Below are 26714 nucleotides of genomic sequence, written 5' to 3' on the forward strand. Positions count from 1 at the left end.
AAACATGTATAAAAGTTATAGTTAAAATAATCTCTTCGTTAAAGTAATAAACATATTTAAATTAATGAGTGCAAATAAAAGTAAATTTATAAATTAAATTGTAGATTTTTTTCACTCCTTCTTTGTATCCATACATATTAGTGATAATTCAATAAAAATGATTCAATTTTATTCATAAAAGTATGCATTCATTTCATCAATGTTTTGATATGACGTCGTCACGTTAAACTATTGTTCGTAAACCGACTTTACAGACAACCAAATGTTTTTAGGGTTTTCTTACCTAAATATGAGATATGGACACCTTAATTTTCATCAATGTATAATTTGAGTTCGTTTTCGAATAAAATATAACTGTTTTTTTTTTTTTTAAAGTGTAAAGCCTATAGAACAGAATGTTTGACTAAAACCTAAATATTTAGGTAAAAATTCAGAAAATAACATTTCCTTGATGCCTAAGAGAGTGAAAATGAAAATCGGCATGTTTCCTGCCTGAGGCCGGCTGCCCTACACGAGGGACAGACCTGTCGATTAGCCTGATGAACATTCCAGTGTCTCGATTATGTTTAAGTGAATGATATTCCACAACCACCACGAAATTTGTGGCTGTAGCAAAATTATTTCATTGAAATAATCAGAGGTGCCCACCCCCCCAAACACTATGACTCACCCCCCCCCCCCCCACAACCTAATGTTGCCCCCCCCCCCCCCCCCGAAATTTTTTATGCCATTTTCTCAATGATTTACTCAATTATTTTATAATATTATACTTTTTTAGTATTATATTTTATCACATTTTGCATTAATTAAAACTGATTTTTTAATAATAAGTTTGGTCATATCAGGTAATATTTCCATCCTGAACCGACAGATGCCAAACTGCTTTTGTTGAGGAAAGTGCGGGGTTGCCAATTTGATTTACAAGATCCCTTTCAATTATCAAAGCACCAGAAACGTATTCTCACATTAGAAGCTATAATTATGTAAATAATATATAAATTTTTCTCGTCTTTTAACCACCTCCCCCCCCCTGAAATTTTAATGACGCAGTCTGCGTCGTTACCCCGCTTGTGGGCACCCCTGAAATAATTGGGAGTGACATATTTATATTCCACAATCAAATAATTTGTCTACAGGCACACAATTCGCGGCACACAGACGCTCAGTGTTCCATCTTAAATAATTGATCTATTATTTACAATAATAATGTTTCTGCTCCGTCTTCAAATACGCATATCAGCCTTGATAAGCATTTTAGACCATAAGTCATCTAGAGGTTTACTTACACAGGGAAATACTTACAGTTTTTATATTTAAAAACAATTCTTTTGTATCTTGAAACAATGCCGTAAAATATTAAATACACCAGTAAACTTATTTCTATTTTTTGAGGTATTCTGGATCGTACAGGGCCTACCAATGGTGGTTTTGGGCAGACTGTACAGTTGTCGCCAAACGTCTTGGAGGGTCGCTTCCCTAGCGGCTGGCTTCATCCCACTCTTCCCCTTTCTCCTCCTCCGTTCATTCCAAACAACACATGGCGTGAAGAACCTCCCCCTTGCGCTAACAACGTCCCTCCACTGACAAAGGCCAGCCAGATACAACCCGTATTGCAAACATTAGACTACTAATTACATACTAAAATAATGCTCAAATATCTTAACATGTTTACTTTTTGGTTCTGAAATTCATAATGTGTATTTCTCTATGAACGTAAAAACAATCATCACTTCTTCAATAGAAGCACTTCAAGATTCTAACCAAAACTCAACAAATTAGTACGCATTAATAAATAACCATTCACTAAATTAAAATTTAACATGTAAGCACATCAATAAAATAACAACATTTTTGAATAAATAGGTAATTTTCAATACTTAGATTGCATAGACATTTTTTTATTAAATCTAAAAGAAGGTTCAAATTTTTTTATGATTAGGTATACTAAAAGATTTACTTAGTAAAAACTATTATTGTAGTTGCATATTATTCCCTCGTAGAATAAAATTATTCTAAAAGGAATTTAATATAAAGTTCAGTAAAAAATATAATTTTTTTCAATACAAAATAATTAAAATATGTAGCTAAATTAATTAAAATCGTTTCTATCAAATATTTCATGTTTTCATTACAAGTATAATTGTGCATTTACTATTTTTGTTTACACTCTTAATAAGGTAAATTTTAAACAAGTTGTAAACCTGGTGTTTTAGCTGTAATCAGAATTGTATAGTCACAATGGCTATCTCCTTACTTTATTCAAATGCGTTGAACGTACGCCACTCTCCACTGTTGATAACTTAATCCGCGAAACAGGGTTAAATGTTTTTAGAACGGCACAAAGCATGGAGGGTTTGAGCTCATAACCGGTTTCCCTACCCTACTTCTCCTCAGACCCCTCTAGGGATGGTCTGCCCCAACTCTGCGTCATAACCACGTGGCAACAACAGTACCGACAGAATGTGAACCTGACTGTACGTATATGGGGGGGGGGGGAGGGGGTTGAAAGAAGGGGTTGGCGAACCAGTGAAGAAGGGTTGTGCGAGAGGGGTAACTGGCGAGCATAGATAAAGATTGGTGCCCTGTGGTGATGAGTGGCGGCGTCATGCTACGAGAGAGAGAACTGGCTAGAGTACAGTGTGTGTGTTGAAACTATAGTGCTTCAGTGTAAACAAAAGATGTGATAGCATATATTTAGGTAAAACTGCGTTGTGTTATCTTTTGTCATGATTCGTGGAAATCAATCAACATTTTTGCATTCCGGAGCCATGTTGGTACGACAAGAAAAGTGTTACCGGTTCCACGCGCCACGAAACTCGCGTAACCTTACGCCAGCGACTTGATTCACACACATGTAGTGGGCGGACAGCATGTTAGTGTAAAGAGATTCGGGCATTACGTGCAAGTTCCCCACGTGTTGTGCTGGAATCGTAATAGCGCGACAGACGCGATGTGATTTTCTCCAGTATTTTTTTTTTTTTAACTAATCATTTTTGACAAATCTGTGTCAGCGCTACATTAATGGTGGATGCGACAATCTTCCCGAACAGAAATGTTCTCTATTTCCATCGCATCGCGGGCGCGACGTTACTCTAAAGTGTGTTAGAACTTTGTTTCAGAAAGATGGTTAGACTGGTGGATGGGAATACCATTATAATCTGTGCAAGCTCTGTTCACGCACGGTGATTTTTGTAATTAAAACCTTAAAGCATTGATTGCTTCGTATGTTTGGTACGTACGTAATACCAAGAAATATGCATTTTTTATTCACTCGTTCATTGGTTTTTGTCGCGCGGGTGAAAAACGCATGCTCACAAACACGGGATATTTTTCTTTCACATCGCATCCTTCGCGTCACGCCGTCCCGCTATTGTGGTTCCAGCATTACAACGCTATCACTTCCGGTTTGGTCCTCGCATGCCCCAGACTTACCAGGCGCAGGAGCCTGCAGGAGCAATCTTGTCGCACTGCTACGGCGGTTCTCCGAGATCAACACCAAAGAGGGACAGGTTAGTAAGACATTAGCTGTATCCGAATACATAGACACATCCCTACATCCCTTAGCAAATGCAGCCACAATGTAAAGGAAACATTTCTAATGCATTGATAGTATCCGAATACTTCTACTGCTTGCACCACCTGTTGACAGTTGGTCGTACTAATTAATGTGTACACAGCCATTTGCCCATTTTGAGTCGTGATATCTATGAATATTCGGCAAAACGTAAATAACAACGACCAATTTAAAAAATTTAATATAGCTTGACTTATAAATATCAGCAATCAAAATTTTTGTTATGAATCTCATAATATTAAAAATACTTATAATGAGAATTAAATACCTTTGTAAGTAAGTTCGCTATTCGGTAATTTTTTTTTAAATTTTTATTTGTCTCTGAGTTATCCCTTATGCTTAGTTTTAAACTAATCTTATGCTAAAAATCTAAATTAATATTTTATACAATCAAAATAAAAAAACGATTCCGAAGCTAATGGATGTAGGGGCGCACTAGTGGATAAGAGAGTCGCATGCCTAGAAACCTCAATTTTAGTGGACGCATGTAGTGATGCATCCCTTGTGAGAATTCGGGAGCAACGAAAATATGGCCGCGTCCACTATAATGCACTTGTAGTGGATCCCTCACCTAAAGGATACATGGTAAATATTTACTTGGGCGGTATTTCCGAAAAAAAAATGTAAAAAATCCGAAAAATACCTTTATTTAATGCTCTTCAACTTCCTCTTTCCATTAAAAGTGGCGGAGGTAAGAAATTCCAAATACTTTAGGAGATATCGAATTTTTAAATTTCATCATTATGTAGTTGAGCGGTATTTGCAAAAAAAAAATGTTAAAAATCCGAAAATACCTTTATCATATGCTCTTCAACTTCCTCTTTACATTAAAAGCGGCGGAGATAAGAAATTCCAAATACTTTAGGAGATATCGAATTTTTTAATTTTGCAATACAAGACCTGTGGAACCATTCGAGCGGCGCCATTTTTGTTATTTTGCCGTGTGTTCGTGAATACGTGAATCGTGAATGCGTAATTAATAAAATGGTTGATTAGGTCAGGTCAGTTACATTATTAATACTTTCAAACTAAGCCGACATTAAAAATTATTTTGTGAATTAATTTTAATGGCTGTTTAGTTTTAAAATATTTATAATGTAACTGACCTGACCAAACAAACCCGGACAGAGGGTGAACAGTAAACTAAAATGGTCGATTAGGTCAGGTCAGTTACATTATAAATACTTTCAAACTAAGGTGATATTAAAAATAATGTGAATTAATTTTAATTATTCTTTAGTTTTAAATTATTTATAATGTAACTGACCTTACCTAACAAACCCGTAACAAAGGATGTACAGTAACAACTCACGTAATTTTTTTTTGTTACTTATTACTTGCGCAACAATATCAAAATAACAAATAAGACTTTAAAATTAGAAACGTTAAAAACTCACCTAAGTTGGAGGCGGTAATTAAACACCGTTTTAAACAATAATTGAACTAAATAATCACGTATTAGTTCATTTGAATTCTGGCCTATCACAAACAATCACGTGACATCATTATCCAATAAAAAAAATAGATACTCGTACGTAAACAAGAAACAATGGTGCACGCACGCCACAGGAATGCGCTGGTTTTGTGCTGAAATTTAAAAATTCTATATCTCCTAAAGTATTTGGAATTTCTAATCTCCGCCGCTTTTAATGAAAAGAGGAAGTTGAAGAGCATATAATAAAGGTATTTTCGGATTTTTAAAATTTTGTTTCGCAAATACCGCTCAACTACATATGAAGAAATTTAAAAATTCGATATCTCCTAAAGTATTTGGAATTTCTAATCTCCGCCGCTTTTAATGAAAAGAGGAAGTTGAAGAGCATTAAATAAAGGTATTTTCGGATTTTTAACATTTTTTTTTCGGAAATACCGCCCAAGTAAATATTTACCGAATACATTATAATCTAACTATTTTAAGAGGCCTTCATTGTCATCTTGTATATAATAAAATTGAAGGTTTGTCTGTCTTTCGCGTAGCGCCTGGAAAAGATTTTTTCAAAATACTATTTAGTCTTTAAATATAAATATTGAGAGATTTATGTTAATCAGAATCCAATTTCGCTCCTCAATATTCCGTGCGGGTATTTAAGTAGAGAAACAACTGCCAGGCTCCTTGCTGGTTCATCGTCGCCATGTTTGTTCCAATTGTAAAATTGTATAAGTAGGATATTCAATTTTAACGGTGATTTCCTTTCTCTACAGCAGCCGTGGGTGGCCGTTAAAGTTGTTCATGATGGCAATCTACATTTTAATATTTTCACTAAGGTATTTTTGCATGAATTATTGATGTGTTCTTCCTGCTTTAACAAGGGCAAATGTTTTATTACAAGTACCTAAATATTCTTACAAACTTGAATTAATGAATTTAAGATAGCCTATCTTGATTTGTACTTATTTCCGTTATTCTTTGTTTAAATATATATTTTTTATAATATGATTTTCAAAACTTCGATGTAGTGTTTGTTTTTTTATTCGGGGTGCGAAAGGGAGGACCCATGTAGCGTGGCAGTGGCGTACTTACGAAGAGGAAAAGTGGTGCACCCACGAGGACTTGCAGTGGAGTGCCCACGAGAACTGGCAATGGTGTACCAACGAGGATGGGCAGTTGAGTACCCACGAGGAGGGAAAGAGGCGGACTAAATTTGCTATTGCGCTGAAACTGCCCACCGCGACGGTCGGCAGTAGCAGCGGGCAGTTACCCACTAATCTGTGGTACCATATGTCCATAAAATAATGTCCCCAGCTATAAATTTTAATAGTATCAACTGTAAGCGTTATAGAGTTTCGGTTCAAGGTCACAATTGAAGAGTATAATCAAACAGTTTTAGATAAGCACATGCGCGAGTAGGTACTGCTTTGTTGTTTTCTCGCTTGCAGCGCCACCTACGCATAGTGGCGATTAGTAGAGGTTTAACCTGTTAACTTTTTTTGGCGACAGGATGGAACCTCTCCCCAATGGAATCTCTTTGTACGAGAGTGGTTGAACGTCGAAGTTCATGACAATTGGATTGGTCGTAATGGTCAAGACGACAGAGCTCTTTTTCTCTGGCCTCCACGTTCATCTGACTTACACGCGATTATTTTTCATTGGGGGTTTATAAAATATCGTGTCTACGTTCCTCCGCTTCCTAAGGATTTTCCAGAGTTGCGGCACAGAATTGAAGAGGCTTCTATTACTCCAGATTTGTTAACCAGAGTGTGGGAAGAATTGGACTTTAGTTTTGGATGTGTGCCGTATAACTAAAGGTGCACATATTGAACATTTAAAAAAAAAAAAAAAAAAAAAAAACTAGGTTAGCTCACCTTCAATCTAATGCATGATTTGTTGTAAATAATCTTAAATTAAACTGTTATATACCATTGAATCGTGTTATATTATGTTTGTATAGACCACCTGACGGAGACATTGATTTATTCTTTAAACATCTTGACGAAATCATAAGCATTAGCATGGAATACGGGGAAAAATAAAATTATACTTTGTGGGGACTTAAACATAGATTACTCAAAAGAAAACAGCACAAAAATAAAATTAATAAATTTATTAAAATCGTATAACTTACTTAATGTCATTAATAAACCTACCAGAGTTACAAAACATTCTAGTGCTATAATTGATTACTTCATCACTAACATTGATCCAAATGAACTTATGAGTTACGTAACTGACTATGGTCTATCGGATCACATGGCACAGACAATGACAGTAACACGAGCTCATTTACCTAAAGGGAAATATAAATTTTTAAAATACAGATACATGAATGAATTTAGTATAAAATTATTCCTAAATATGTTAGACTGACTATAAGACTTGGTTGGATGTATATGAAATAACAGACATAAATCAAAAATTTAATCTTTTAACTAACAAATTGATAAACATTATAAATGCATCAATGCCAATAAAACAAGTTAGGAAAGACAGTAAGCCTAAACCATGGATAACCAAAGGGATAATCATATCATTAAAAAACTAAAAATCCTACATTTACTAAATAAAACACAATGTCAGACTATCAATATGCATTATTACTATAAGAAATACAAAAAAAAATTATAGAAGTGTCATAAGGCTGGCAAAGAGGAAATACATTCAAAACGAGATCATACAGAGTGACAATAAAGCTAAAACAACATGGAAAATAATCAACTCTGAATTGGGTAAGGACTATAAACCTGAAAATGAAGTAAATAAACTAGAAATAAATGGTAAAGTAATACACAATAGTGATCAGATTGCATCAGAATTCAATAGGTTCTTTACAAATGTAGCTGACACACTAAATGTAACTAACAACACTCAATTAATGACAGCCATTGACAACTTGAAAAGTAGGTGCCCTTCTAAAAAGAAAACTATTTATTTACATCCTACATCTATAAAAGAAGTAATAAAAGTCATAAAACAGTTGAAAAACTCAAACTCGACAGACGTATATGGTATATCAAACAAAATTATAAAACTTGCTGTGTATCAGATTGCAAAACCATTATCAATCTTAATCAATGAAGCTTGAAGGTGCAATTTCAGATTGCTTAAAAAAAGCTAAAATACTACCAGTGTTTAAAAAGGGAAACCCTCTAGACGTAGCCAATTATCGACCCATTAGCTTATTACCTACCAATTATTGGAAAAATATTTGAAAAAGTGCTATATAGTAGACTATCATCATTCCTTAGAGATTGTGAAATTCTTAATATTAATCAATATGGCTTTCAAAAAAAAAAAAAATCAACGCTAAACGCAATACACAACTTTACTAGTCAAGTTCTAGAAACTTTGGAGGGCGGTAATGCAGCACTGGGAATTTTTTGTGATTTATCTAAAGCTTTCGATCTCGTAAATCACAAGATATTGTTGGAAAAATTGACTCATTATGGGATCAAAGGTAAAGCGCATGATTTATTGAGTTCATACTTGCTAAACCGTAAACAAAGAGTTGAGATAAAATCATACAGTAAACTAGATCTCCCAGGCTGGAGTGACATTAAACATGGAGTTCCTCAAGGAAGTAATCTAGGTCCACTCTTATTCTTAGTGTACATTAATGACTTGCCTTCTCACATTTTACAAGGGAGCACAGTTCTCTTTGCTGATGATACTTCAATATTAGTGGAGGGAAATAATGTAAATAATGTCATACCAAAAGCTAATCTAATACTTGGACAACTAAACATTTGGTTTGAAGCTAACAAATTTGTTTTAAATACATCCAAAACCAATTGTATAAATTTTAGTAATAAACGTTGTATAGCATGTGATAAAAGTATTAATTTGAAGTTCAACGACAATGTCATATCTGGAGTCACAAAGGTAAAGTTTCTGGGTGTAACTTAGATGAAAAACTAAAATACAATGATCATATTAACTCAATAGTAAGCAGGCTCAGTAGTTCATGTTATGTGTTAAGACGACTAGCGGACACAGTAGAATTAAAAACGCTGAAAACAGTTTGCTATGCCCAATTTCACTCTGTAATGTCGTATAACATTGAAATCTGAGGCAATGCAGTAGGAGTTGATAAAATCGTAAAAATACAAAAAAGAGCTATTAGAATAATAACAAAAGAAAAAATCATCTCACTGTAGACCAAAATTCAAAAAACTTAAAATCCTGACTGTCATAAATGAATAAATTCCGAGAACCCTTTTATTCATTCATAAGGAAAAAAAACCAATTAAAAAAACATAGATATTCACACATATAACAATAGAAATGCTAGTAAATTGAGGATAGTCAAACATAACACTAGGCGATTTGAAAATTGACTAAATTACATGGGAGTAAAACTTTACAACTTAATATCACAGAAAATAACTAACATAAACAGTTTACCAGTATTCAAAAAACAGTAAAACAAATACTTATAGAATATCCTACCTACTCTCTGAAGGAATTCTTTAATTTGATTGATAATAGAGAAATTGAACTGTTAATTTGTTGAATGGACTTGTGATAACAGCTGCTTCATGTTTTGCATAAAGTATCAAGTATCACTATACAGTTAAATTGTGTAACATGTTCTGTATTTTTTTTTTTTTACTTCCATCATGTAAATATTAATGTTTGCACATACATATTTGTATGTACATGTACAATGTGACATGTTCTATATCCCGGAGCCTTGACTCCATGTGGGATCAACGGAGCAAACACACAAAATAAAATAAACAAATTGAGGTTATTTCGTATAAACTGCTGGGCAGTCCGCAGCTGTGACGTCACAACTGCCGGCTGTCAAATGCCACGGCCAGCCGCCGCGGTCCAACTGCTTTGTGTGGTGAGAAATATAATTTCCAGTTCGTTTTACGGTTTTATTGTATTTTTTAAATCTTTTAGACAAAGTAATATTTGTACTTCGACGTGCTGACGAAGGAAGAATTAGGAGATAATGTTAGATTAAAATGTATGATTGACTAGTTGGACATATTTCAAAACATTGTGGCCAGTGCACTGGCCATTGGTGGTTGTTATTGTTATGTAAAGGTAAATTGAATAATTTTAAAATTTTAATATTAATATTTTATTTCAGTTTGAAAATTTTCGTAACGTAACTTTTGTTATTGTTTCGTTTTAAGTATTTTATTTACTTTCAAACTTTATTTATCATTAATTTAAGAGCTTAAATTTAATTAAAGCTTAAGTTTCAATTTTCTTTTTACTTTGCTAAACAATTTTACGGACTTTTAAAAACATTAAGATATGGTTATCGTGGAGTCGAGGGGGTAGCTAATCTTTTTAGTTGAGGGAAGAAAAACATTTGGCACTACTGATAGTGCGTACGTGCAAGAAACACGTTAAGTTGTGGTTTGGTTATGACTGATCGCAAAAAGGGCTCGGCTGCGCGGAAGTTGGCGAGTGCGCATGCGCGAAGCTTGCACTGTCGTTGCTCGTCGTAGGTACGAGCGCTGCGGCAATCTACTGAGGGCTCGACGCCCGGGTGCTGTTAACAGTTGCGGAATATGATAGATGGCCTGGAGCTCGTAGCTCGGCCTGCCCGCGCAAGTTTGTAAACGCAATTTAGTTTGACGCCATGACTGACTGGCAATATAATATTGATAGTGCCCTATGTTCAAGAAATCGCTGGAGAATCTGTAAGTACCTACTCTTTTCAATTCGTAAAATGGAAATGGCGCATGCGTCGGGTAACATCGTCTGCGTGATCAACGACAGCAGTGTTTAGCATCCAGCTAAACGGATTTTCGTTTTGTCTACAACTTGGATAACATTTTGTTTAAAACACGGCGATAAAAAATTTACGAAACGCGATGTTAAAATATACTTATAAATCTGGTTAACGAAAGAGAATGACAAGTTTTTTGCATGTGGTGAGCTCATGTTTTTTCGCGTTGTCGTCGAGAAGGCCCATCTACAATTGCAGTCCGACGGGAAGCCTACGATTCACTCGTCCTTCTTGACAGACCCGAATACTCACGTTGGCAAACCTTCTTTCAACATACAAGAGAGCCAAACTCCCGATCTCGCATCTTCGGTTTTTTTTTTGTTCATTGTAAATAAATAATACAACTCATGATAACAAATGGTGAATTAGGTTTTTAGTTAGGATAGCTACATTAAAGATACTGTGAAATCATGTAAACGGTTTCCTAGCGCTGGATAGTTACATATTAAAAAGTTATTTGCTAAGCAACCATAAAAGTATTTTACAGTATTTTTAATGTAGCTATACTTACCTAATATAACCAATCATCCACAATGTTTTAAAGTATTTATAATTACTTCTTGCTAATTTTAAGAATGACATCTTATAAGTTAAACCCGCGCATTTGGAGAATAAATGCCCGCGAATTTCGCCCCCCCCCCCCCCCCAACCCAAATAAATACACCTGTTGTGGTACGGAAAAAAAAGCGAGCATGAACTTCGGGAAACTTCGGGTTCGGCTCTCTCGTCTGTGAAAAGAAGGCGTGCCAATTTGAGTATTCGGGTATGTCCAGAAGGACTAGTGAATCGTAGGCTTCCCCAGTCCGACGGACACTAATCACTGATTGGCCCACGTGACTCTCTGATGTCAAGTGCAATTATGGCAATGGTCCGAATACATTGGTCAACTTGAACTTTTGGTCCCAATCTGTGTCCTTTGGCAGCATACCTATAACAACAAAACACTCACGATATTTGAATTTCCAATTCACGTTTCAAAAGTTAAACAAAATAACGGACATTTACTAGAATTTACGTTAGCCAAACCGAATAAAGAAATATTATCGAACTCCCACAAATTTCACAAGTTAACTAAATATTCAAAACTTAGCTGCGTAAATATTTACAAAGCATGAAAATAGTAAACAAAAACAATCGGAAAAACAATTATTTTAGCGCACTACATTTACTGCGCTCTGGTGACGACTAAAGAAATCAGTGCATTCGGACATCGGACATCGCAATTGTAGACTGGGCTGTTTTCCGTGCGACAATGTGACGACTTTAACATAAGGATAAGGAAACAAACCGCCCACAGGTTCGTACTATTGTAGACGGGCCTTGATCGTCATCGATAGCGACTCAATTGTGTAGGATCTTTAAGAGTTTGTTATATTATTTAAATTTCAAATGTATTTTGCATTTTTGTATACGATTTAATGTTAAAGTTAATATGTACCTGTTTAGAAACGCTTGAAGCCCCGATAAACGATAGTCTTTGAAAAATCCTTTTTAATAATTCTTTTATATAAATTATTTATTAATATATTTTTCTTTAATATGATTTACTAATTTTGGTGATAAATGATATGGGAAAATTGTCAGTTGTAAAGGGGCTAGCTCATTGTTGTCGGGATATTTGGACCAATATTTCATGATACGTTGGTGCGAAATAAATTATAGGAAGAAGAAAAAGTATTAAGTAAATTTGTTTTTGTTTTGAACGCAATCAGAACACCTAAATTTCTAAATATTTTAATCTGCTATTGGAGATTGGTGTCATCCAGAGTTGGTATTTTTGGTGATACTATTTTTAAAATAATTATATATTTTTTTTTAAAGTGGGTTATGCTACACCAGCCGGTTGACACACTTGTGCTGCCTCAAACTAGGAGAGAAGAGGTACCGCAACATTCAATGACATTTAGGTCAACAATGATAGGAAAACTGTATGTAAATGGTTAAGTTTATATATTGTCACGATCGCGGGTGACAAGGCCGCGACGCGCGCCAGCTATCTGGGGCCCAATTCATAACACTGTCGGAATAATTCCGCTAGCGGAATGATCTGCTAGTTTCAGTCCAATACTCACGTAAATGTCCATTTTTGAAACTGCTATAAAGGCTATCGGAATCAACATTGTCGGGTTGACGAAAAGTATGGAAGTGTGGCAACGTTGCTTTTAGTGATGATGTCACTGGTAGGAGGCCAATCACAATGAGGGAAGGACCACATCTAATGAAAAATGTGTTAATTTTTTTCATTATGTTAATATCATTTCTCTAGTTGATGGATGTGGAAAGTTATGTGTGTAAATACATAGCCTAAGTAATAATTAACAATGAGTTGTAAGTGACGCCCGAGAAAAGGAAAATTCTATGACTATTATGAAAAAAAATATGTTTTAAGCAGGGAAAAATATTGTGTAATGCAATCGTAAACTTTATTGCTTGTTGGAAAAAGTACTGCAAAAACTCAAATATGTACGAAAATGTTTACAGATTCATGGCTTTTTTAGTATTTAAGAAATTATTATCACTTAAAAGACACTTTTTTTTTAGATTATATTTTCTGCTTAATTGGCTTCAACTCTTACATTTCTGTGAATACGTTGAGGTAAAAATTAATTTTATGCAGTGTTTCTTGGTTCAGCAAATAATTTATGAATGTGTACATTAAGATTTGTATAACCAATGCAAGTCGTTACAAAATAATAACTTTATTGGTAGTTATTTTGGGGGGAAATTTTGTAATTGTTTGGAGTAGGGGCTGCTTTTAAACAATCTTATATATTTATCCAAAAATCTTTCAGCAAACTATTTTCTGTCATTATATATTTAATAATACTTGTGTGGGTTTTTATTGGTGTATGTTGTTTTCAACTAAATTAACTGCATGGCAGGAATGTTGTCTAGGTTTGCAAGATAGGGAGGGGTAAAAAGATATTTTTTTTACAATTGAGAGAAATTCATATATAAATGGACTCAGTTCGATTGCATTTTAATCCTGTAATAGATGTACTTTTTTGCGAATAAATATTGCTGATCCAATCAAAATATGACACATGTTTGCGATATTTAGTGTGAAAAATGAATTATGTTATATGGACACTATGTAATATCACCTAATTAACACAACAAACAACTTTCAAATTTCTACTCAGCAAAAATTTCCATATTTTTTTATGTACAGTATGTAAAATGTTAAATAACGAAAAATTGTAATTTTAGCTTTAATTATTTAAGAAACTGACAATGTCAATCAGAAAACAATTATAATATACTTAGACTTTAAATTGTAGTTCAGTTACAAGCTATTTCTCATAACGAACACACAAATTTTAAAGGTTGGAATAGCACTCATGTTGCAATATTTGAATACAGTGAATTGAACATATACCTTAACCCATCGCATATGAGTTTACAAATAATGTTTGTGTTTCCATTAGGATTAAAACAAATATAAAATAATATACGACTCGGTGGTAAGCCTGCCTACAGTAGCACGTCGCGTATTTTTATCTGAATATACATCACATAATATAACGAAGTGAATAAGTTATTGCTGGTTTTAAATGTAGCTAACCTAATAACTAGTTATGTGTACTATTTTACAATATTTAAATGTAGCTAACGTAACTTAACCAACCATCCGCGCGATTTTAAAGTATTTCAGAACCATAAAAAACCGTCCATTTTCAAAAAATTGAAGTTCCAAAGAAAAACAAACTGTCAAATCTCTATCGGAATTGGGATTCCGCCAGCAAATGAGGTGGCGGAATAATTCCGAGAGCTTGTTACGTAATTCCGATACATAATTCCGCTAGCGAGTGTTCAAGAATAGGATTTAGCAAATCTCTGTCGGATTAAGCGATGCGCTAGCGGGATAATACCGACAGCGTCAAGAATAGGGCCCTTGAGCAGCCTGGCGGCTCCACGTGGCCACTGATGTCACACACATCTTCATGGATTATAGCGGTCTGGCCTCGCCTCCTTCCTCGGCGCTGTAATCTATCCCTTAGTGGCCTGGGGATTCCGCAGGCCACTGCGTGGATTGGCGTAAAAGACGCGTCGTCGTTCTGGATACTTCGAGCGTCGGGTCGGCCTGGGATGACGCGACATGTCAGAACCACTCCAGTCGGTTCCAGAATGACTGCCAAGGGTACAAAAGCGGTGACGCCGGCCTCCGCGGGAGTTCCAAGAGTTCCAAGAGTGGAATGATGTGAAGTGTGAGATCGGCGAAGAGAATGAGAGACCCTCCTTAAGAGCAGCGCGGTAGAGGAGCCATGGGACCGTGCGAGTGCGACCGAGTGGCGCGAAACTGTGTGCGGACGGGTGCGAGTTAAGGGGCGAACCACTTTAAATATTGTACAACTTATTGTTAGAAAATAGGAAATTTTTCTTTTTAATATCCCCGCAACCCCCTTGCGAGCTGATTTTTGGAAAACCACTTTCTCATAGTCCTGCCAGAGATCTCGCATCACACGCTGGCATCACGGCAAGCAGTTTGAGCACAATACATCGGCATTCACTGCGAACCGTCGCGGTCGGCAGTTCCAGCGAAATAGTTCCTTTAGTAGCGCGGCAGTTTCGGGAGAATGAGGACGGGTAGTGGCATGCCCACAGTGAGAAACAGAGGTGGACCTGTGTAGTGTGGCTTGTCACTCACTGGCTGACCACAGCATATTTGAACAGAAGAGGTTTTTACAACTAACACAGGCACATAATCACTGTAACAGCAATATGTATGGCAAGCTTCAGTTTGATGCTAACATGTCCATTATTCGGGAGAGCGATTTCGACCACACATGGATGAGTGTAGATATTTGTGATACTCCTAAACCCATACTACAATCAATATTTCGAAGCGATGAGGGCGATATAAGCGAAGAATCGTATCTCCACAACTAGTTGGAAAGTGGCTGGAGAACTACCGAGCGAGACCGTTCAACATTGAAGGTGACTACTCGTCAGTTTTATGAGATGGTAATCTCCCAACACATCGCCGAAGCGTGGACTAGCGTGCGGGTCTTTCCCATTGCTGCTGCAGGTAGTACCGCAGGCGTCACATCTCTCTGGTTGAGACCGCTGATGCCACTGATGGAGCTTGTGACCCATCGACTGCCTCCATCGCCGCCATAAATGCCGAGGAGGTCAGCACCATCGGCTGCTCCGAATTGGGTTGTCGTGGGAGCTGCAGTCCCTGGTGCATGGGTGTGGTCCCCTGCCACATTTCCAGTGTGGGAGCGTCTCACCAAATACTGTAGAGGGAGAATACAGGACAGCTCGCTCGTTTTCGCGAGAAACCGACGGTGCTGCGCTCTCGCGGCTCGGCGTGATGACTACCCCTAGCTGCCGCGACCACGGCCGCGCCATACGAAATCTCTGTAACTAAACTCGCTGAAGTACAAAGAGTAACCGTCAGAATTGAAAGGAATTATTATTAAATATTTTTTTTAAATTATTCTATTGTCTTATAGAACGTAAAACTTTTCACAAGTCAAAATATTTCTTTTAAAAAAACATAGTATCGTGAGTTGTAATATTTCCCACTTCCCGCTTTCATTGTTAACTAAATATGCCTTATTTCTGGGTTTGTTGATATTATAGTGATTTTATGCTTTGTCTTTTTCTTCTTATTTTCACACAATTCCTTTTCAGATAATATTTCCTCGCAAAAGCATCGTTTACACCTTTTATAAAACAATTGATTATGACATTAAAATATTTGTTTTACGATGAATGTGGGAGAACCCTGAGTAAAGAAAACAAAAAAAGCAAAAAAAGTCATGCACATGTAAATTGTATGGAATATCTAGCATAGCAGTGGTTATAAGGTATGATCGGGGAAAATAAACTTCTTGCTACCTATTTAGGTACTTACAGCTGGATAAAATTTTACAAGCATATTCGTCTCTTGTATATTATTTGCCTTTTTCATTTACAATGGAAGCGAATCTTGTAAAACTTGTTCTAGCTCTGGTACCATTGTAATAATGCATTTATTTAATATTATTATTTTAAAGTAACGAGGTATTAATACATATTTAATATTTATGGTAGCTTAAGATGGTGCAATTGTAAGTTCTAATTTAAGGATTATATTGTTTATTTACATTGTGTCAAATGCTATGTACTTCTACATATTTATGTCATACTGAAATTATGTATTTTTTCATCTCCCTTTAATTTTCAATATTATTTAAATGTCCATGTTATTTAATTTCAAAATATCGTGCTCAAATCTCTGTTAACTGTACATATAATTATTATATACGTATTATACACTATATGAACAACTGTACTCATTATATTGCACATATTCATAAAAAAACTTTTAACCATTAGGCTGTTGAACGATAGCAAATCAATAGTATTTAGTGGCTAAATAATTTGGATAGTTTAATTAATTCATTAGATAATTCCCTAAATGAACGATGATTAGCAATATAATGCTTTGAAAATTTTTACTTCAATTTTCCTTGAAAATATGCTGTTCATTGTTAACTATTTTTTACATCGAAAGCAACTAACTTTTCAGCAAATAAATTTACATATGCATGGCCGCAAAGAATACGAGGGTCAACACAATTTTTTTCAAAAGAATCTGTTGATTAGTCTAGGTGCAATGACGAGTTGAATTTAATACATTTTAGGCTTGGAATGCATGGCCGTGGGTGCTGTTATCACGCCGAGCCGCTAGGTAGCAGCGCTGACGCTCTTCGCCCGCGCGGCTGTGCTATTAGTATAGAGCTGTCCTGTATTCTCCCTCTATAGTATTTGGTCTCACCATCACCATCACCACCGTCAGAATCCATCCCTACACTGCCACAGGTTAGAATGCACGAGTGTCTTGGGCTGGATCAGAGGTTGAGCTTATTGAAAAACTTGTTATTTAAATATGCAATTTGTTTTTTTTTTATTTCGTGGTGTCATCTATATCATGATAAATGCCAATTATTAAAAAAATTAAATAAGGTATGTATGTTGTGTTAAATTATCGCTGATTCTGATGCAATCCGAAAATTGACAATATTGATTTTTTTTGTACAAAATAGTCTCTTTAGAAACCTACTTTACTTTTAAATTTAAAAAAAACTTTCATTCTATAATAATGAGTCACCTTACACAAAAAATCAATTACTTTTCAGCAACAATAATGGTATTATTTATCTCTTCATGAGCACCAAAAATTAATTAATCCACTTGGGCATGTCATTATACCCTATCCAAAAGCGCGATTCTAACTTGTGAGGATAATATTTTGGATGGAAATCGTGAGTTCAACGGTTCTTTTGTAGAGTTAGAACAAGTAATCCAAGCAGTCTGCCTATTTTCGACGCGCCACGAGACTGTCGGGAAGCCTTCATGTCACAGACGAGAGAGCCACACTCGAAGTTCCCCGAAGTTCATGCTCGCTTTTTTTTTTTCCTTTCTATCTCATTGTATAAACCGGTGTGGCATTAAATTTTGCGGTCGATTAGGATAGGTTAGCTACATTATAAATACTTTAAAACATTGTGGATGGTTGGTTATATTAGGTAAGTATAGCTACATTAAACATACTGTGAAATCATTTTATGGTTGCTTAGCAAATAACTTTTTTAATATGTAGCTATCCAGGGCTAGGAAACCGTTTACATGATTTCACAGTATCTTTAATGTAGCTATCCCAACCAAATCAACCGTCCACAATGTTTTAAAGTATTTATAATGTAGCTAACCTAACCTTTTACAATGAACCAAAAAAAAAACCGAAGATGCACGATCGGGCGCTTGGCTCTCTCGTCTGTGAAAGGAAGGCTTCCCGAGACTGTGCGTGGGCCCAGCGAGTGGCGCGCCTGGTGTCGACATCGGCAACTCCGTGAACCTCACGCGACGGCGGGAGATGGCCGCGCAAACCTCCGTCCAGCGATTCGTTCAGTTTTGGTGGCTGAAATTAGGAAATATTCCAGGAAGTTGTGTTCGCGTATTTAGGAATTTCATTTGGATACGGGTCACTATGTAAAAATAACGGTTTATGGGGAGCTTCTCATTAAATGTTTATTTCAATAATACCGTGAGACTATGTTATTTCTGGCTATTACTGATACAAAAGTTTTAATAACGTTTGAATGGAAACTTAAAAATAAAATTGGTTGTCTGTAAAGTCGGTTTACGGACGATAGTTTAACGTGACAACGTCATAACAAAACATTGATGAAATGATTGCATACTTTTATGAATAAAATTGAATCATTTTTATTGAATTATCGCTATTTTGTGTTGATACAAAGAAGGAGTGAAATGAAGTCTACAATTTAATTGATAAAATTTACTTTTATTTGCACTCATTAATTCAAATATGTTTATTACTTTAAGGAAGAGATTATTTTAACTATAACTTTTATACATGTTTGCTATTTTACAGGGTTCGTACGGTCCTGGAATGTCCTGGAACTTTTACCATGTCCTTAAAAGGTCTTGGAAAAGTCCTTGAATTCAATCCAGTCCTTGGAAAGTCCTTGAATTTTCAGGTAACATAATATTCCAGTTAGTTTCCCATCGTTAAAATCCTAGCTTAGGAATACAAAACCATAATTTGTTTCTTATTTCTAGAATATAATTTGCTTGACGTGAACAGACGATAACCGAGTGAATTTTCGTAAAAAAAAAAAATGGATTTGGGAATTTCTCGTGTTCTATTGGCAACGACATTTATCGGTTATGGTGCGTAATAATGCTTTGCGTAACTGTGTTATTGGATATAGTTTGGTACACAAGAGTAAATGTGGTATCGCGTGGTAGTTGTGGTATCGATTTTTAAAATATGCAGGATAAATATGGTATAGTATGGTAAATGTGGTACAAACAAAAGAAGTTAGATGCAAGATGGTGGTTTTGCTTTGTACTTTTTCCGGATTTACATGCTTCTGTAATTGTATGGCATTGTCGGAGTGATTGGAAAGGGAAAAGTGTTATTTCTAGAAATGTTTTAATATCAGTTCCGACTTCGTTTTTAGTTTATACTTCCTACGAGTTGCGAAAAGGTTTCTTTGCCGGCTTTGATATTTGCATCAAATAGACTATTTGTTTGCATTTTGATTTAATTTTTGCGGCTGTCGTATGTAAAAACTACATTTTTTCACACTTTCTCTTATTATTTTCCTTCAACGTGTTTGATAGTGCTTTTGGTGTTTTTATGTACCTATGCAACTTGAGAGATACTGTTAACATTTTTTCTCAAAATGCCTGGAAACTGTACTTTTAACGATTTGTGGTTACGTAACCCAAAATTCAGTAAATGGCTACAAAAACCGACTGACAGAAATAAAGCCAAATGTGTTTTATGTAGTAGTGTTTTCGATATCAGTAACATGGGTGTATCGGCGTTAACGAGTCATATGGGTGGGAAGAAACATGTCGCTCTGGCAAGTGAGAAGCCAAAACTTGGAATACAAGTATATCTCGGTGGTAAACAGCCTTCACAAGATGGCCAATCTACAAGTTTAGCAGTCGTGAAACCAGATATCCAGAATTCTCAAGATCAGCTGGTAGGCCTGATTAGTTCTTTTATTACTGGCCAGGACACTTTAAAAGCAGAAATTCTGTGGGCCCTTAAAGTATGCAGTAACCATTTTTCATGCAAGTCCTGTGAGGATATTGGGCCTTTGTTCAGACAAATGTTTCCTGATAGCAGTGTTGCCAAAGGCTTTTCGTTGGGAGAAACAAAGTGTGCCTATATGTGTTGTTTTGGGACAGCACCTTATTTTAGGTCCTTACTCATGGAAAAAATTCGAAAGGAAGATTCGTATGTTCTGCTTTTTGACGAGAGTGTTAACCGAAAACTTCATCAGAAGCAATTGGATTACCATATTAGATATTGGGATACCGACAAAGTCGTCTCATGCTATATGCACTCTAGTTTCTTGGGACATGCAACTGCAGAAGACATGTTTAGTTCGTATGAAAAACTCAGTTCTGAAATTTTTCTTCCCAGCATGCCTTTACTGCAGCTCTCCATGGATGGTCCAAATGTCAATTGGAAATTTTACGACATGGTTTGTGATCAACTGAAGAAAGACACAAATAAAACAGTGATACAAACTGGCAGTTGTGGGTTACACATACTTCATGGTGCATTTAAGTATGGATCAGTTTCATCTACCTGGGATGTGGAGAGAATTTTGTCAAGTATGTATTATCTTTTTAAGGACTCTCCAGCTAGGAGGGAAGATTATGTGAATGTGACCAGTAGTACTCTTTTTCCTTTAAAATTTTGTGCTGTTAGGTGGATAGAGAATTCGATAGTTGCAGCTCGTGCTATTGAAATGTGGCCTCATATGCTCAAGTATGTAAAGTCTGTAACAGACAAAAATGTTCCCAACCCCAACACCAAATCTTTCATGGCCATCAAAGAAGCGGCAGCTGACCCACTCACGCCTGTAAAACTGCTAGTATTTCAGTCAATTGCCAAATAAGTGGAACCATTTTTGATAGCATATCAAACTGATAAGCCAGTTCTGCCATTTTTAGGGAAAGATATGTTGAAATTGCTGCGAAGCCTAATGGAAAGGTTTATCAAAGATGATATTATGAAGAATGCAAATTCTTGTGGCAAACTTATCAGAGTTGAAGTTGCAAAGAAAGAAAACCATTTGCCAGCAACCAAAGTCTATTTAGGATTTGCTGCAGAAAATCGAGTAAAAGATTTGGTTCACAAGAATGTAAGCAAGGATCGTGACATTATACAGTTACGAATGGAATGTCGTGATTTTCTCTTGGAAATTGTGAAAAAGTTGTTGAACAAGTGTCCTTTACAATATTCTGTTGTTAGGAACCTCAGTTGTTTGGACCCTAGAGAAATGAATGACCAAAAAATTTGCACTACCCGGTTTTCATTAGTATTGAAAATTTTGGTAGATGCAGGGCGAGTTGAAGAAACAGACTGCGATGCATTACTTTCAGCTTACAAAGATTTTATTCTGGAGTTTGGTTCGTCATCACAGTTTCGAAATTTCAAACCTGAAGCTGACCGTTTGGATTCATTGTTATTTGGTAGTGCAAACTCTAGTTCCAACTACGTAGGATTATGGTGTGTGATGAAAATGCTGCTGATTTTGTCACATGGACAAGCCTCTGTTGAGAGAGGTTTCTCAGTTAACAGGCAAATTGAAGTAGAAAACATGCATGACCGTACAGTAATTTCGCAGAGAATCATTTGTCAGCATGTTACATCTGTTGGTGGTGTCTCAAATGTAAACATTACAAATGATCTGATAGCTTCAGCAGCAAGCGCACGCCAAAAATGGCAAAGCTTTTTGGAAGAGAAAAGGCGCAAGAAAGAAACAGAACAGCAGAAGTTAAAACGAAAAAATATCACAGATGAAATAGATGAACTCAAGACCAAGAAACAAAGAATCGAAGCAGATATTTGTGAACTCACAAAATCAGCTGATAGGTTCTCTGAACAGGCGGAAGCAACCGGTAGTTTAACCATGGTGTCAAAGTCCAACAGCCTTCGAAGAACAGCCAAAGAAAAATCTGCATCCCTTGCTGAAGTAAACAGACAGTTATGTGAGAAGTTAGAAGAATATAAAAATCACTAAGGTATTGTGTGAATGTTACGTAGGTTTTTAGGTAGGGATTAAATTTAGTAGAAAAACATACTTAACATACTAAAAATACAAAAGCAGAAATAGAAATGTTGCGAAACTAAACTTAATTTGACTTACTTAAGTAAAAATTTGATGTAGCTAATATAATTTATTTTTACTGTGGTCCTTGAAAAATTATTGTACAGTCCTTGAAAAGTCCTTGGAAAGTCCTTGAAAGTTAATTGTAAGTTCCTGTAAGAACCCTGTATTTAACTTCTTCCAATCTGTGTTATTCTGTTAAGGATAGGACGATGATAGGAAAAGTAGGAAACGAATGGGAGTGTTTCAAGTTTAATGTGCCTCGAAAAAGTCAAATCGATGGTTGTTCCAATCGAGTGGAAGAGAGATAGATGCGGCGCAAGCGTACAATGAGCGCAACGGGACACAAAGTAACGGGACAATGTGCGTAATGGGACACTTTTTCGTGCGTGCAGCCGGCGTTCATCGATTTATTAGACATCACGTCAAAAAAATGGGTGCGTGTACTTATGTACGCGCGTGAAAAGTTATACTTGTTTGGCATCATTAAAAAATAGTTTTTAATTGCATGCAAATAATTAATTAAATAAAATAATAAAAGGGCTGAAAAAAGACAGTCAACACAGCCAATAAAGTTCAGTTTAAATTTGAAAGATTAAATAAATAAAGTTTATAGAATAATAAATATATGACATAATTTGTACTAAATATTATAATATACTTAATTTTAAATGTTTATTACTGATTATTTAATATTTTAAAAGAAAATAAATAAATTTAATAATAAATTAAAAAATTTAATTTAAGTTTATTCATTTTTAAATGTTTATTATTTTCTTAATTTAATATTCACTTTTCGTTTTTATCAAAAAGTTTTCATTAAATTTGTTTATTTATTTTTATAAATATTATTTATTCAATTTAATAATAAATATTAAAAATTAATTTTTAATTTGATGTTCGATTTTAATTTTTATCACAAATTTTTTATTAAAGTTATTTATTTATTTTGTAAATATTAAATAACAATTAATAAATATTTAACCTTAATAATTTAATAATATTTAGGAACAATTAGCAGCGAAACCCGGCATTGCTCGGGTTAATATACATCGCATGTTTAATGGTATAAAAAATATATAAGGATACATTTTTTAACATAGATATTATAGATTTCTATTTTTGATATTGAGAGACATAGTCGGCCATTAAACATGCGGTGTATATAGAGTATATCTAATAGAGTAAACTAATTAACGAATTAAAATAATTTTAATAAAAAGTATAGTAAATGAAAAATTCATGTTTTATTTACATATTATATTGTTCATATACATATTACATTTTATATTGGCATATATCATACATTTACATTTTTTATTTTAGTGTTATTTTTTTGTTTTTAATTTATTTTACAACACTTGCTAAATTGAACTCATTTTAGAATTTTCTAGATCATTCTAGAAATTTCTCGAACATTTGAAATAGCTTATAATAAATTGCACTCATTTTAGAATTCCTAGAACTTTCTCGAACATTCTAAATCGATCATAGTAAATTGCACTAATTTTGTTACTTTCCAGATCATTCGGAAAATTTCTCGATCATTCTAAATCGATCATAATAAATTGCACTCATTTTGGAACTTTCCAGATCATTCGGGAAATTTCTAGAACATTCTCACGCGATAATAACTGGTTTGGACATTTTGGAACTTTCTAGATGAAGCCAGAAATTTGTAGAACTTTCTTAAACATTCTATATAGGCCTAGATTATAATAGTTTGCACTCATTCTAGAATTTTCTAGATCGTTTCAGATATTTCTAGAACTTTATAGAATATTCCAGATCAATTATAACCGTTTTACACATTTTGGAACTTTTTAGACCATTCAAGAAATTTTGAGATCTTTTCAGAAGTCCTCATGCGTTAGAAAAGGACAGAAATATATGTTTTAACATTTTCGCCACCCACAACCAGGGGTATTTATACACCCCAACGTGAAGTTGATTGGGGTTGGTGGTGATTGAGAAAACTGTGTATTTACGTACTAACAAAACATTTTATATATATTTAGATTTAGATTAGATTATATTAAATAATAATATTTTAATTTATATAAATAAATAATACATACTGAGAGTTAACCTCAATTATATTGGAGCACTTGAAATAGTGAAAAGGCACAATTTTTTTTTGCTAATATTTAAGAATAGTAAATAATATTAATCAAAATATTCAATTTAAATCACTACTGAATATAATTTATTAGCACATATATAATTCGCACTTGTTTGAAACTAAAACACGTGTTGTGAATGTAGAAACTAGAAACATGTGGATAAATATTATAAATATGAATACAGTGATCAGAGGCGACGAGCGTGCCAACATGCGCGACTAATAGAGGTTCTATTTCTATTTTGTTGGTAGCTTTTTTTCAAGTCTTAATGAGCGGTTTATCGGGCAGCTTCAACCTGTTAATTTTGTGTTACAGTGATGCGCGCGCATCTTATAATTTCACTCACATCATTTTTTCATAACGCGCCTAGAGAAGTATAACTTCAAAAACCTCACCATTTCAAGTTTTCTGCATGGGACTGAACGATGATAGCAACTGTACTACGCGCTGCAAGATAGAATTCATTGCAATTAAAGTATAAATTTCAGACTGGTGTTTCAGTTAACGTTTCGTCACTGACATATACATTCTCTATGCGAACTATCAGAACTATTTTTGATTTGCCTTTAGCGAATTTTGTGTCGTACAAAAAAAAAACTTTCAGTTTTGCGAATTATTCGATTGCATTCGGTTGTGAATGTCAAAGTTTTTTTGTTGAAACATCATTTAACAAAAATTGGCGTTTAGTTTGGAATAAAGAATATTCTTGACTACAAAGAAACTCGTCCCAGTTGCAAGACGCTTTCGATATTTTTTCGAACCCTCTTTGCCTTCGGGGTGGCTTTACCCTCCACCTCCCCAGATGGTTACTGGTATGACTATTGGCTATTATAGTAATACTTTTCACATGGTTAGTCATTCGTGCATTATTAACGCTGAGCCTTTTTTTCTCCTTTCTTTATCAAAATTCCCCTTTTTTCTTTAGCAGAATTATTCATAAATATTTTTGAGCCTAAAAATCATAGATATTTGTGAACATTAACATTGTATAGAAATTATGTAATGTTAAATGCAGTTTTTTTTTTTAGTAAGTCTGAGAGGTATTTTTGAAAAAATAATCCTGTAAGAAACAAATCGATGATGAAGATGTTACCAAATCTTTTTAGTTTACTTTTTTTCGTTAACTGCAACGTATGAAAAGCCAACGTGAGAATCGTGGCTCATCATGATTTGAAAAACAAAGCTAATTTTCATCTGAAACTGTTAACCGTGTAAATGAGTTTTCATAAGTAAACGAAACTCGCAATGAACTGTTGTCTTAAAGAATGAAGTAACCTTGCCTACCATTCACAGTATGTAGACGTAAGTAGCAGTTCTTACCATTAAATCATAAATTTTATGAAACAATTTAAGGTATTCAAATTTTTGTTTCGGGAATGACCTACATGAGTCTGCTAGTGTTCGATAATGTTACTAGGCCTATTACTTTTAATATAGTAGACATCAACAACATATTATGTCACTTTAAAATATGCTTCAATGAAACAAAATCACTGGCATATTAAAAATGTTATCCAATTATTTTCAATACAATTAACACACAATAAATGAAAGTTTTTTAAATTGTTTGAATGGACAGTGAGGCCAAACCCTTGAAGTCATCAAAACGCTAATAAAAGCACATTATTGAAGGCTTATTAACGTCACCGATATGATTGTAGACACCTCGTGCAAACTCAACTTGTTTCCTGCAAGTAGCAAATTGGAGAAGCGCCACCGTGCTGGACTGCTGCTTAATTGACGGATAACATAATATTATAAGACTTGAGGAAACAGGCACCCTCGATTTCCAGGGCATGGACCAAGGCCTCGCAGCTCTTCTTGTGCCCGGGCCAAACGAAGAGTTTGCTGAACCTCCACATCTCTGAGCCCGTCTATGAAAGCACTAGTGGCTATCTGCTGGCGGAACTCTGTTGGTGCTTCTGGGTAGGCGAGGTGCACGAGTCGCTCGATGTCGGCTTCGAATTCTGGGAGGGTTTCTGAAGCTCTCTGTTGATTTGTCTTCAGGGCTGTTCTGTACACCTCACCTATGTGTCGGTCACCATACCTCAGCTCAAGGGCCTCTACTAATACGTCATAGTCTTTCTGGTCTGTAAATGGTATGGTCTGCAGTATACACTCTATAAAAAATTTGTACTTTTACAAGGGAAATTCTTGGAAATCCTGTTGCCAAGGA

The 26714-nt window shown here is 35.1% G+C and overlaps 1 protein-coding gene across 1 annotated transcript in view; it reads left to right on the forward strand.

Annotated features, from left to right (window-relative positions):
• The first annotated feature begins 10498 nt into the window (after positions 1-10498).
• LOC134529137 (trehalase) overlaps positions 10499-26714 on the forward strand; it is a 469230-nt gene continuing 453014 nt past the window's right edge. Inside the window, exon 1 of the mRNA XM_063362910.1 lies at positions 10499-10672. Within this exon, the coding sequence (XP_063218980.1) occupies positions 10647-10672 (26 nt within the window). The 5' untranslated portion in view covers positions 10499-10646. The remainder of the gene's footprint in view (positions 10673-26714) is intronic.

Source organism: Bacillus rossius, chromosome 2 (assembly GCF_032445375.1).
Source record: "Bacillus rossius redtenbacheri isolate Brsri chromosome 2, Brsri_v3, whole genome shotgun sequence".
NCBI classification, from domain to species: domain Eukaryota; kingdom Metazoa; phylum Arthropoda; class Insecta; order Phasmatodea; family Bacillidae; genus Bacillus; species Bacillus rossius.